This window comes from Dipodomys ordii, unplaced genomic scaffold (genome assembly GCF_000151885.1).
Source record: "Dipodomys ordii isolate 6190 unplaced genomic scaffold, Dord_2.0 Scaffold5, whole genome shotgun sequence".
NCBI lineage: Eukaryota > Metazoa > Chordata > Mammalia > Rodentia > Heteromyidae > Dipodomys > Dipodomys ordii.
The window spans coordinates 16616031-16629710 of NW_012267221.1; the positions used below are offsets into that span (position 1 = coordinate 16616031).

Consider the following 13680-nt stretch of genomic DNA (forward strand, 5'->3'; position numbering starts at 1 on the left):
GAGAAAAGTGAGGGAAGGGGTAACCAGTTTGACAAGAAATGTACTTATTACCTTACTTATGCAACTGTAACCCCTTTGTACATCACCTTGACAATAAAAAATGAAAAACATGCCAAAAGCAGTCCACCAGATCAGAGCAGTTATTTTTTAATTTAAGGAATTAAGGAATCAAAGATGGCACTAAAGTGTCTTACCTAAGAAAATGACCATCATTTTTTAACTGAATGAATAAATGTTCTGTATTTGTACATGGAATATATTGATAGTAAGAAAGATACAGGTATAGAAGTGATACTGAGAGGTAGTTCTTGGACACAGGAATATAGAGACTTAGTCACAGAGATCACAAATTAAATAAACAAGAGAGAAACAAAAATACTTCTAGTTTAGGAAAATAGGAACAATTGTTTCTATTGAAGGAAATGAATATCTAAGAGTTGTAGTTTGAATATGAAATGGTTCCCACAGGCTCACATGTTGGACCTCTAGTTGCCAACTGATGTGCTACTTTAGAGGATTCTGGAAACTTCAGGAGGTCGAGTCTATCTGTAAAAGAAAAACCAATATGTTCTAAAATATAACGATAATTTTTAAAAGCCTATGTGTTATGGAATATTGCCCAAACCCTATAAGATAAAAATAAAGTCCTGAAAAGCAATTCACTTCATCAGCCATAAGCCAAGTATTTAAAGAACAGAATGATGGATTTTCTTACCAGTATATACTGAGGTTAAGTCTTTCATAAACTATTGTACTCTGTCCCTAGCCAATTGCAGACAAACATGTGAGCCTGGTTGTCCAGGACTTTCTCCACTTGAGGAAATTGCCAGTAATGGAAATGAGAGGGAAGATGGATTAAGGCTAAAGTGAAGGCTACACAAGAATGTAGCAGCTAACAAGAAGAAAGCTCTTGAAAGCATAGACTCAGTGCTCTGGAATAAGGAAGCTAGAAAATCTGGGAAGCAAATCTTCAAGTAATATTTAGCAATTCTTTTCTTGGTTTATATTTATATTACTATAATATACTGAAGCAAATGAATTAACAATTGTAAAATAATATTTTAAGGTCACTTCCAGAAAAAGATATTTTTCAGTAGTCTCAGCTTTCCTAATCCTTGGGTACAAAAGTCTCTAAGTTTTTAAATACTTGTTACTCACAACCATTCATTATAATTATTTTATGATTATATCTTTATCTGTGAGTTTGAATAACCCAGGCATTTTCTTGGTATAAGTTTATCTTTAGAACCCTTATTATATAAATGCTGGTCTTTATGGAGAAAAATTAGTTATGCAATAATTATTACTACATATGCTAGGGAATTAGAGAAAAGAGCCTATAGCTTTTATTTCAAATCTACATTACAGAGTCTCTTGGAGATGGGAAACCTCTTTTTTGTTTTTTTGCCGGTACTGGAGCTTTTCTCAAGACCTAGTGCTCTATCACTTGAGTCACATCTCTACTTCTGACTTTTTGCCAGTCAATTGGAGATAAGAGTTTCTGAAATTTGTCTGCCAAGGCTGGCTTCAAATCTTAGTCCTTGCATCTCAGCCTCCTGAGAAGCTAGGATGACAGCAATGAGACAGGCACCAGCACTCAGCATGAGTTAGAGGTTGATTTCTTTATGTGGAAGATGTTTTGGTAAAATAATTTATGTGCACCCTTTGAAATGCTCCAAGATTTCTCTCTGTTAGGGTCAATGGGAGAGAAAGGAGTATTCCCACAACTAGTAAAATGTCAAAGAAATTTCATGTATCTTAGAGTGCTTCAGACAGTGAATGATTGCAGAAAGAAAAAAAGCTTCGGAATTGCATAATATTGCAAAATGGATTCTGTAGCCAGACAACAATCAGCTTTGACTCTGACTTTGCTACTTTCAGTTGTAATAACTTAGATGCGTTGAGGGTTACTTAACTTGTTGGTACCTCCATTTCCATATCCTTTTGTTGTTGTTTGTTGTTGTTATTGTTGTTGCTGCTGTTGTTGTTTTGTTAAGGTACTAGGGTTTGGACTCAGGGTCTCATACTTTCCTCCACCCAGTTTTTTCACTGGCTATTTTAAGGTAGGGTCTTCCTTTTTGCCTAAGTCTCTGCCTGGACCATGCGTTTCCTGCCATAGATAAGTTGACATGAATGTTCTACAACATTCATCTTTTTCTGTTGTGATGCAATCTTGTGAATTTCTCTGGCCTTGAAAAAAATTCTTCTAGCTAATCATCTCCAGTAGCTAGAATTATAGGGGTGAGCCACCATAACCAGCATTCCATATTTTGTCAATGAAGAAGATCATAGTATCTATTTCATTCAATTGTTAAAGGGTTAAATGGTTTCATAACTCTTAAAATAGTCCTTGACCTAAAGTAGATATAATCTGTTGTGTATCTCCTCAATGAAGTGTTTACAAATCACCTTGAAGATGTTTTATTCCCCAATTTAGTTTTCAGTTATAATCTTCAAACAATTTGGTTAATTTATGTGAAAATTTGTAAAGTAAAATGTGAACATTCATTTGATAAAAACACGATGTTCACCATAGACAGTGAGTGAAGTATTTGTTTGTTCATGACAGTAGCTCAGTTTTCTTTGGGAAGCCAGATTTGCCTGCTACCTAATTTGCTACTTATGCAAGAGTGGCAGAGAGAGACAGAGACAAAGACAAAAAGAGACTGTAAATACATAGTTTATGTACATACACACATACATATACACATGTGACTATATATACACATACTTGTGTAGCATTCCTCGATTGATACTAATGTTATTTTCTAAACACTGACACATTGCAAATTCAATTAGTGTATGTCAGAGTACGTACCTGTTCTTTTGTTGTCCAATATGGATTACCTACTCATCCAAGTAACAGAACCCCAACTCTGTTTTTACATTTTTTTTCTATATCATGCCTATGACTCTGTTAGGACTTCATTCCATGGATGAAGGGTGTTTGGCTCAGGGGAGGCCAGTGACAGGGAAGCATTGCCTTACTTAGTACAAGATGAGCAGATAATCCAATGGGAGCAAGCAAGAGTCAGTGAGAGATTTTCTGAGTCTTTCTCCTATTAGACTTTAGTCTTGGTGTTTGGTAGGCTGGGTTTCCAATAACATCTTATCAAGTGTGACACACTAGCAAATGCTACAAAACCAATCACTACAGAAGTAAACTTATATCCTCTTATTGCAAATTGAGCTCCTCAATCATCTTAAAGTTAGCCCTAGACCAAAAAGCTACAAAGCAATCAATTATTTATCTCTCTAGTCAATAAGCTATAAACTATAAACCTATAAATTTCTTTTTCTCCTTGTTTGTCTTCTTGATTCACTTAGCTTGAAAATTCTTCTTATAATCGAAAGATATCTGATATATATATTACATATATATATATATAGTCTATAACTTGACTTTATTTCCAAAAAGTAGATTTGCTAAATGTACAAGTGTGCAAGTTTAATAGTTAGAACTGCTTCTTTCTTTTCATGAATGAATAAATATCACAGATTTCTGGTGTCAGACCTTGAGTTTGAATTCTGATTATACCATTTTAGAGGATTTTTCCCTAATCATAGGGTACCTCTTTTCTTCAGTTTTCTAATATAGACCATGAAAGCATTTACTCAATAAAGATATAGAGAGGAAGAAATGTGGTATTTTGTGTAGACAATTTAGCTCAAAACTAGCACTATATTATCAGTTAGAAGACTGGCATTCAAGAACTCTGTCGATGGAGTTGTTTTAGCTAGTTGTTTTCAGTGTACTAAGCCAGAAGCAAAATAGAATCAATATAACATCAGGTTAATTTTTCCTAGGGAAAGTTAACTTTTGTGACACAAAGGCCATCTGTTGAATCAATATGGAATTCTATTGAGTTTCTCTAGTGGTGAGGCTAATGTTGATTACAACTATAAGTAATGCCTTCATTCATATATTTGCTGTTTTATTTGATTTTTTTGCTTTTAACCCTTTCTTTTTACTTTAACTTGATTTTTATTCATTAAATGGCTTTCTGGCTTAGAACATACAATATGAACAGTGGTATTGGTAGTTAGTAAAATTAGTAGCTGAAATCAGCAACGTTGTAACGTTTAGGTGTAAGATTACTGAAAGCTTTGGACTGTTTTCTGTGTGTCTGTGTATTCGGAAAAGGTGGTTTTTGGTTTTTTGTGTGTTTTTTTTTTTACAGCTCCCCCGCCCTCTAGTGGTAGTTACAATAATGTCACTTTGTAGTCCCAGACAGGAAATGCCTGTCCCTACTTCAGTTACCAGAATCCTTTTACAGGAAGTTAGGTGTGGTCTTTTGAAGGAGAATTAAAGAAAAAAAAGAAAGAAAAAGAAAAAGATTTTTTTTTAAGCATGATGGAATTTTAGCTACAGTCTTCTTGGTACCAGCTTATCAATTCCAAACTCTGAGTGTAAAAGATTCTGCAGGGGTAATGTTTTAATATTCTATTTTGCTTGTCTCTGTGATGCTTCTGTACCTTTACAGTAGAATCCTTGGGGAAATCTGCAGGGGAACCACTTTCATTTTGAAGCTGTAGCTGCATGTTTTAGCATGTCTCTTCTATCAGAGCATCCAGGCATGGCAGTTTCCTCCCTTGAGTGTCAAAGACCATCTTCGTGCTGGTCCCTGTTGCTAGGCACAAGGGTCTCTAGGGATGGGTAAGGAAAATAAGGTGTGTTTTAGGAGGTACTGTCATACTGCGAGAACAATCTAAAAGCTAGTGTCTGAATGGTTCTGGTCAACTTCAAAAAATTCTCATGGAAACTATCCAACAGTTATTATATAGCTGTTGTTATATAGCTTCTGTTTTATCTGGTATGAAGTGAATACTAGCATATTTTACACTTTAAAATGTTTCCTATGTATTTCAGAGGCAATTCTCATTTCTATAGTGTGGGAGGTTGAAATGGGTTATTTTTTAAAGACAAAAATAAATTGGTTTGTACGGACGTCGGTTTGGGTTGCATTGTTTGCAAATCTCTGATTCAAAGATTATGTTTGAAAAGATTGCTGTATTCTCACGAGTTACCTACTATAATAAAATTTGTATGATTGAAATATCAGTAAAACTTCATTTCTGTTGTCATAGTGACCCATTATAAAAATGTTTGCTTAACAAAATTAAACTTATTATTTAATTTTTCAAATTCAAATTCTGAAATGAATACCCCAGCTACTCTGTTAGATTTTTATAAAATGAGACTCATTTGAAAAACTAGGCTATCTCTTTGGAATTTTCTCCTGTATGGCAAATTTGTTAATTTAAGAAACAATTACACTCTAGCAGCAGGTTGCTAAGTCAGGGGGTCCAAGCTACAGACCTTTGATGAGAGTGACTTCCTGCCTGGTTTGGCAGGAGCTAGGTCTCTTCCTGTGTGTAGTTCCTAAGCAGTCCCAAGCACAATCCGGCATCTCCTACTCCTCCCCATTCCCTGCGTTCAAGCTGTATCTACCTGTGTTTCTACAGCCTTACATGTCAGGGATTTCCCAAGCTCTTTACCTGGTGTAATGTTTTAGAATAAACTTGCAAAGTGATAAAATGGGCCAACGGGACCTGGAAAAATAATGGAGGGAGATGGGCAACGTTCTCACACAGTTCTGGTTGTATAATTTGTATGATTTTTTTTAAATCTCTTGTTTTGAGTCAGATATATTTTCAGAAAGAATGCTGAAAAAATGGCTGCCAAAATATGCACACAAATGAAGCAGCAAGCACAAACTAGTATCTAGTTCCAAGCTCTGACTTGGGTATTTTTCTCCCAAGTAGCCCATGAAACATTTTTGGGAATGGAAGATCAGATTACCTCATAGACACCTACTGAATGTGAAACATAGCTCGCTGTGCAAGCAAATGAATACATGTGTGAGAGTTCCTGGATGTTAAGTACAGCTTCCTTTGTAAAGTGCTCTAGCTATCTTGGCTCATATGCTTCATGCTAGTGTTCTGTGTCATAGAATTATCATAGTAATCTCTTACCCTAACGGTCATTGCTTTTCTCTCCTCTCCTCCCCCACCCCCCTCCTACCCCATTTCTGTAGCACTTTCTTATGCGAGGAGCTAAACAGTGACTAAAGGAGCAGGATGAAAAGATGGCACAATCAGTGCTGGTACCGCCAGGACCTGACAGCTTCCGCTTCTTTACCAGGGAATCTCTTGCTGCTATTGAACAACGCATTGCAGAAGAGAAAGCTAAGAGACCCAAGCAGGAACGTAAGGATGAAGATGATGAAAATGGCCCAAAGCCAAATAGTGACTTGGAAGCAGGAAAATCCCTTCCATTTATTTATGGAGATGTTCCTCCAGAGATGGTGTCAGAGCCCCTGGAGGACCTGGACCCATTCTATATCAATAAGAAAGTGAGTTCTTAGCCAAATTGCTTTTATTTCCTCTGTTTCCTCTGGGCTGGATCTTAGAGATGATGGTGAAGAGCAGTCAGCCTCCTCCTCTCTGTGCAAATATCACCAGGATGTGGGTGGGCCTGGCCAGGTAATGGATCAATGAACCTAGACGACCTTTTGGAAGCACCCATTTGAACTAGTGTTCTTGAGACAGGCAGAGAATTGAAGAGGCATTCTGCCGTGGGAAATAGAGGAAGAGCAAAATTGATCACTTCCACATATTAATTATATCTTAAATTGGGTGTGTATTGATCTGATGCTCTTGCAGTGTTGTGACATAGGAAATGGAAATGGGAGAATACTTTTCAATATTTTCAATATTTGAAAATACTTTTCAGTATTCACATTTTCAGGAGTACCCGATTCTTCTGTATTATCTCTGCCTCTATACAAGTCACTTTGATCTTTAGCAAATTTAATCAAGTCTCCACAACAGAGACTTTCTCCTTACCACAGCTTTATATAGACATAATAATAACAGAGAATATGTGTGGGGGAAAAATGTTTTAGCAGAGCACACACTTGGAAAACTTTGAAGTTCTCTTGAGAAACATATAACTACAGGAGTAATGAAAACCTCAGCTGTGTACTTATGGGAATTATAGATGTAGTTTTTAAACTAATGCTGAAACTTGATAAGATGCTAAGGATTCCTGTGACATTGACAATTGGCTGTTCTTTATGTTTTCCTAAAATCCAATTTAGGGGAGCTCTAGGTCTCAGTGAGAAAATGCATTAAAGCCCTGTTATATGTTGATAATTACTAGATTACTATATTATTTTAAAAAGAAATATTTCTAATATATTCTTACATTTCTTTTTTATATTTTTTTATTTTTTTATTGTGAACATACTGTACAGAGGGGTTACAATTACATGGGCAAGATAATGAGTACATTTCTTATCAAGCATTGCAGCCTCCTCCTTTGTTTACCCTTCATATCCCTTCCCAGCCTTCCCCGCCCCCCAACCCAATCCTCCTCCCTCCCCCCCATTCTTACATTTCTATTTAAGTATGGTTAATGTATATTCTAAATTATGTTTTATGTGCTGTGTTTTTCTTTTTCAGACATTTATAGTATTGAATAAAGGAAAAGCAATCTCGCGATTCAGTGCCACTTCTGCCCTGTACATTTTAACTCCCTTCAACCCTATTAGAAAATTAGCTATTAAGATTTTGGTACATTCATATCCTTTTGATTGAGATGTTTTAAAGATATATGTGATTGGACCATGCTTTTTGCCCTTTCTTCTTTCTCTTAAAGTCAGCAGATTGCAAAATGGGACCATGGGTAAGTATCTTCTGTATGGTTCTCCTTTTCTTTGACTCATGTCTTCATTTTTTTTTCCTCCTCCATTTCCTTCTGAATTTCTTGCTGTATCTAAGAGTTCCTTAATTTTAACTGTATTACTAGGTTCTCCTTCTATGTGCTAAAATTTCGCAAGGCTATATAATAGAGTAATTTGCATGTACTAATTTTTCATACTGCTTTTATATTTGGAGTATATATAGATAGACAGATATTCCAGTATACTATTTATTATATATGCATAATCTGAACCATGTAGTTTTGTGCCCTTTTGGTCTGAATTGTGCTACTTTCTCCTTTTTTGTCAGCACTTGAAAACTGTGAGTGAATACACATTTACAAATGTCTGTATTTGCTCACCGAAGTGTCTTACTTCTTGGAAATGAGACTGATGGCACCTTGGTATAAGATTGTCATTTGATTTACTTCTTGGCAGCATGGTTGGGAATGAAATGTTTATGGGCTTGGGTATGTAGTATGGCTGAGAGTCAGCTCCAGAAAAACCATGAAAGTAGAGTGAGCTTGTGCTGAGCACGGCATTTATAGGAAGAGCACAGAAGTCTTGTGATGATTAGTGGTACTATCACTGATCAGACATGGGAAAGAGAAAGAAATTTAACAAAATGTTAGAAAGGACATTTAGTGCTCTTTCTTCCCCAGAGGAAGCCATGGATTGGAATTCCATGACATGATTGTTCCAGGGTCTGGCTTTATGACTTATGACTTTTGTCATAAGTCAAGCAGGTACAGAAAATATTTTGAATTTTGATTTTGGTTGTAGGGAAATAGAGCATGCCCTTAGCTTGCCTGAAAATATGACAAGTAATATATTTAGTCACAATTTAATTTGTTAGTATTCCTATTTCTTCCAGTGGCTCTTTTCCTACAAACTTCACCTAGACATCATCATGCTTCTATTTGGCACCTATATTTTAACTTTTAAATTTTACAGTACATAACTATATGCAATAATGTTCCTTGACTTCTAGTTTTCAAGTAGCAAACAGTTGCAAATAGAAACAAGTATCTTTGACTTAGCATTAAAAATTAATAATAAAGTTTGGATTTATATTTGCATCTCCTGAGTTGTACATGATGATACATTATATTTAAAATACTCCTAATCTGTGTACTGAACTAATCTCTAAATTTTTATGGAAATATGTATATTTCCTCATTTGAATATAATTATATGTGAAATTATGTGGAAAACTCAGACGTAGCCCAATGCAATCCATAGACACTTTAAGCATATATATTAATTATATAATGGACTAATAAACAAGCACACAATCAGGTACAAAGAAAATAAAAAGAAGATTTGAAAGGATCAGAAAAACCTATTTTGTTTTCTATCAAAATTATAAACTGGGCTGGTGACTCATACTTGTAATCCTAGCTACTCAAGTGGCTGAGATCTGAAGATCATGGTTCAAAGCCAGCCCAGGCAGGAAGTTCTATGAGACTCTTATCTCCAATAAACTATTTTAAAAAATGCTATAAGTGGTGCTGTGCTCTAGTGGTAGAGCACTCACCTTGAGCAAAAGAAGCTCAGAGACAGAGCACAGGCCCAGAGTTCAAGCGTCAAGACCAGACCAAAAAAAAAAAGATAAGATAGAACTCAAAAAGTGCACTATAAAAAAGCATACCCAGGGCTGGGAAGGTGGTTCAGTGTTAAAGTGCTTGCCTAGCATGCATGAAACCCTGGGTTCGATTCCTCAGTACCACATAAACAGAAAAAGCCAGAAGGGGTGCTGTGGTTCAAGTGGTAGAGTGCTAGCATTGAGCAAGAGAAGCTCAGGGACAGTGCCCAAACCCTGAGTTCAAGCCCCAGGACTGGAAAAAGAAAATTAAAAAAATAAAATAAAAGCCTAGTCAGGTACTGGTGACTCATACCTGTAATCCTAGCTACTTGAAAAGCTGAAATCTGAGGATCATAGCTCAAAGCCATCCCAGACAGGAAAGTCCATAAGACTCTTATCTCGAGTTAACCAACAGAAAACCAGAAGTGGAGCTATAGTCCAAAATAACAATGCTAGCCTTGAGCAAAAGATCTCAGGGACAGAGCCCAGGCCCTGAGTTCAAGCCCCATAACCAATTTAAATAAAGAAAAAAGAAAGAAAAGCATATGTTAAAATAATTGTAGTGAGTTCATTTTTTTTTGAAATCTTAGAAAAGCTGACATCCTTACCACTCCTCTGTCTCCCAAATCCTAGGATAATATGAATCCCAATTTAAGACTCCAGAAAAGACTCTCATGGGTAGAAGACACGAGTTACTGTAAATCAGAGAATCTGGCCTTTGAGGAGAGTTTCTGCTGCAGAATGCTGGAGAAATACAAATGCAACTTGAAATAGTAGGTTTGCATTAGCTCCCAGTATGGAAGAACTCAATCCCCAAGGCTCAAAGTCACCAAGTGACTGCAGGCTTGCAAGTTGAAATGTGAAAGAAGCCATGTGAACATATTCAGATGTACTTACAGAAGATGCTTAGCTCCAAATTCCTTCCAGGATAGAAAATTTGATTCATTTAAATCTCTAATTGCCTGAACCTTGTGTTAGAGTAAAAACAGAAGAAAAGCAAAGGAGGTGGGCCAATAGGCTAAAATAGATAAATCCTTCCATCTTTCAGTAATACTAAAATAATTGATCAGAGATTCTAGTAGAGGTTAAAATGTATATAACTCCTCACTGTAAGCTTGTAAATGATTTTTACAATGATTTTTTTGACTTCCAATGCAGATACTAGGCTCTAATCTTAACTTAAAAATTCTGAGACATTCTTGCAGGACTAGAATGGACTATGATACAAACATCATGCTTAGACTTATTTTTCAGAAGCACTGACAGACTTTGCTGAACAATCTGATGTGAGATTTAAGAGAATGAGAAGAGCGTGGATGGTATTAAGCTTTAGTCAAGAAAGAAAAATGGAATTAGTGTTAGTTGTCCAACTTTGGGTAGAGAAATTCAGTGGAAAATTTAAGAGCTTGGTTTTGAATGTGTTGTGTTTCAGTCACCTGTTAGATATTTAGTGGAGGAGTTGAGGAGCTATGTGGGTATGCAAATCTAGAACTCAAGTAAAAGTTGCATTGCAGATTTAACTTTAGGAGATGTCATTGCATGATATTATTTAAAGTTATGACACTAGATTATGCTGACAAAGACCTGAGATACTCCAAATTATGCAACTAATGCTGAACTACCTATCATTCATAAAGGGGGAAAATGAAAAACATAAGTTTGAGAATTAGAAAAAAAGGCTGAGATTTTACCTATTAAGCATGTGATAAGGTAGCAACATTACAGTTTTTAATCTGTTTCTCCATCTATAGAACTGTAATCAGATTCTATAAGTCAATGATAACAAAATGCATAACAAAATACTTAGCACCAGACTCCATGACTATCACTTAGTAAAAACTTAATAAAGGATAACTCTGGCAACTGGTGCCAGTAGCAGCTACCGTTCTAGCAGTAACTAATATAAAGATTTGCAAAATGTATCTTATTAATGAAAGAATTCCATGAAGAATTCTGTGTCTATCAGTACTTATCTCCAGCATGTGCTTGTAAATAAAATGATCATACAGCAACAGAATTAGGAATCTTAAGTGGCCAGAACACAATGTGAAAATCCTCTCTGTCTCTCTCTCTTTCTCTCTCACGTGCGCGTGCACACGTGCACAAACACACACACACACACACACACACACTTTCCTTCCTCAGTACTTTCTTCCTTCTCTCTTTCTCCTCTCTTTTACATATTTTTCAAGCAAGTTCTCACTAGGTAGCCCAGCTAGACTGAAGCTTTCAATCCTCCTGCCTCAGCCTATTGAGTGCTGTAATTACAGGTGTGTACCACAATGACCAACTTTCTAAGGATACGAGCAGTAGGACTAGGACTTCAGCCCAGATCCTCAGATTCTCAACCTGCTATCTTTTGCATTTGTCATCAACAGCAGCGAACTGATTTTTTTTAAGTTTTTAAAGTACTAAGGTAATTGATAACACATCTGTTTCTCTCTGTACATTTCAAAAGTTCTTTATTCTAGTGTTACTGGCATTTGTATTCAGAACCTGTGTGTGCTTGGCTTGTTCATGCCTAGAGCTCTACCACTTGAGTTACATCACTAACTAACCTGGTTTTTGCTGGTTAATTGAAGATGATGTCTCAAGCCTTTTTTTTTTTTTTGCCTCAGCTGGATTTTAAACTCAGGAATCCAGATCTCAGCCTCATGAGTAGCTAGGATTACAGGGATGAGACACCAGAACTTGGCTTCAAAAGTTCTTCTCAGCAGTTCCAACTCATTTAACTTACCTTATATTCATGTGATTTTTTTTATCGGTCAATAGGCTTGAACTCTGGGCTTGGGTGCTGTCCCTCAGCTCTTCAGCTCAAGGCTAGTGCTCTACCACTGTGCCACAGTGCCACTTCTGGTTTTCTGGTGGATTATTGAAGATGAGAGTTTCGTGACCTTTCCTGCCCGGACTGGCTTTGAACCTCAATCCTAAAATCTCAGCCTCCTGAGTAGCTAGGATTACAGGCATGAGCCACAGCACTCATCTAATGTGATAATAGTTTTTCATGCAAAGAACTATACAAATTTGAAAAAAAGAGAATGATACAACATAATGATTTCATTTTCTTTCAGTGCTCAAAAGCTACAACCTAGTTATGTAATGACAAATACAAATTTGCAAATATTAAACATCTGAAGAGTTAACATTTTACTTATTACAGTCACTCAATATTCATCCTAGATCAGAATTATGTACTGATGGGTAGAAACATATCTGTCCTACTTTGCTTAGTTCCCCATTTTTAGGTTACAAAATCTCTAACAATAAACTGTTTTCTACCTATAGCATGTACATAAATATAAATATATGTGCACTCATTTTATATATACATAATGAGTTTAAAATTTCTCTGCAGCTCCTGTGGATAGTATATAACATTACAAAGTTTTTTAAACTAATTACAAATGCTTTCAATCCTTAAAAATGACCTAGAAACACTCTACATTTCATGTTTAATAAATTATTAGTGGTAATAAATGTAACTGATAATTATTGTCTTAGCCAATAATGATTATATCCAATGAGATATGTGTTGCCACTACCTTCCAGCTTTGAATAAGAAAACAGAACCTCTGAGAATCATACAAGTTGCTGAAGCCTGTATGGCTGGTCAGGGTATCCTGACCCCAGGTTGGTCGGGTCAGGTATTCAGGGTTAAGGCTAGTTATATATTTTATATTAAAAAGAAAGCATTTATATTTAAAAGTGTCTGTCATGCATTTTATCTGAAGTATATATTTTAGTATCAAAATTATAATCATGTGATGTAGAAAACTCTTGAGCATAATGACATTATCTGTGACTTATTATAAAATCATCATTACTTCTACTGTTACTTTTAGAATAACCTTTATTATATAATTAGATTCTACTATTTTAGGAACAACTTTTCAGAATTTAAAAACATGGTTGAGATTAGTATATAGCACAAATCTCATGAAGCTCTTAGTTCCTACATTATGTTTAATCTATGTTCCACCATTTAAAATGCAGAAATTTGTGTATACAAAATATGTAAAGCTTGCTATTGTAGAAATACTTGAAGGCACCCTAACATGTACAACTAGTAGACCCAAACAGGTCAGGTGCTATTTTGAACAGTGAAGTAGACAGAATCCAGGCCTTTTATTATAATATTGACTCTCAAATCATTTGATTATCATTCTAAGGGTATTGAGAAGTACCAAAATTATCCAAATGACATTTACAAAGGTCATTTTTGCAGTGTGCAGAATGGACTGAACAGAGCCAAACATAGATACAAAAAGACCAGTTTGTACTGAAGGATTATTTGACTGGGTATTAGTCTTAATGAGAACTTGGACATATTAAAATGGAACGCCTATTTCTGAATAGTCGTTGGAAGAATTGATGACATTTTGGTGGTCT

At 35.8% G+C, this 13680-nt stretch overlaps 1 protein-coding gene across 1 annotated transcript in view; it reads left to right on the forward strand.

Moving 5' to 3' along the window:
- The window catches only part of LOC105993902 (sodium channel protein type 2 subunit alpha), a 128193-nt gene that overhangs the window by 31741 nt on the left and 82772 nt on the right, over positions 1-13680 (forward strand). Inside the window, exons 2-3 of the mRNA XM_013027283.1 lie at positions 6039-6356; positions 7468-7586. Of these exons, the coding sequence (XP_012882737.1) occupies positions 6090-6356; positions 7468-7586 (386 nt within the window). The 5' untranslated portion in view covers positions 6039-6089. The remainder of the gene's footprint in view (positions 1-6038; positions 6357-7467; positions 7587-13680) is intronic.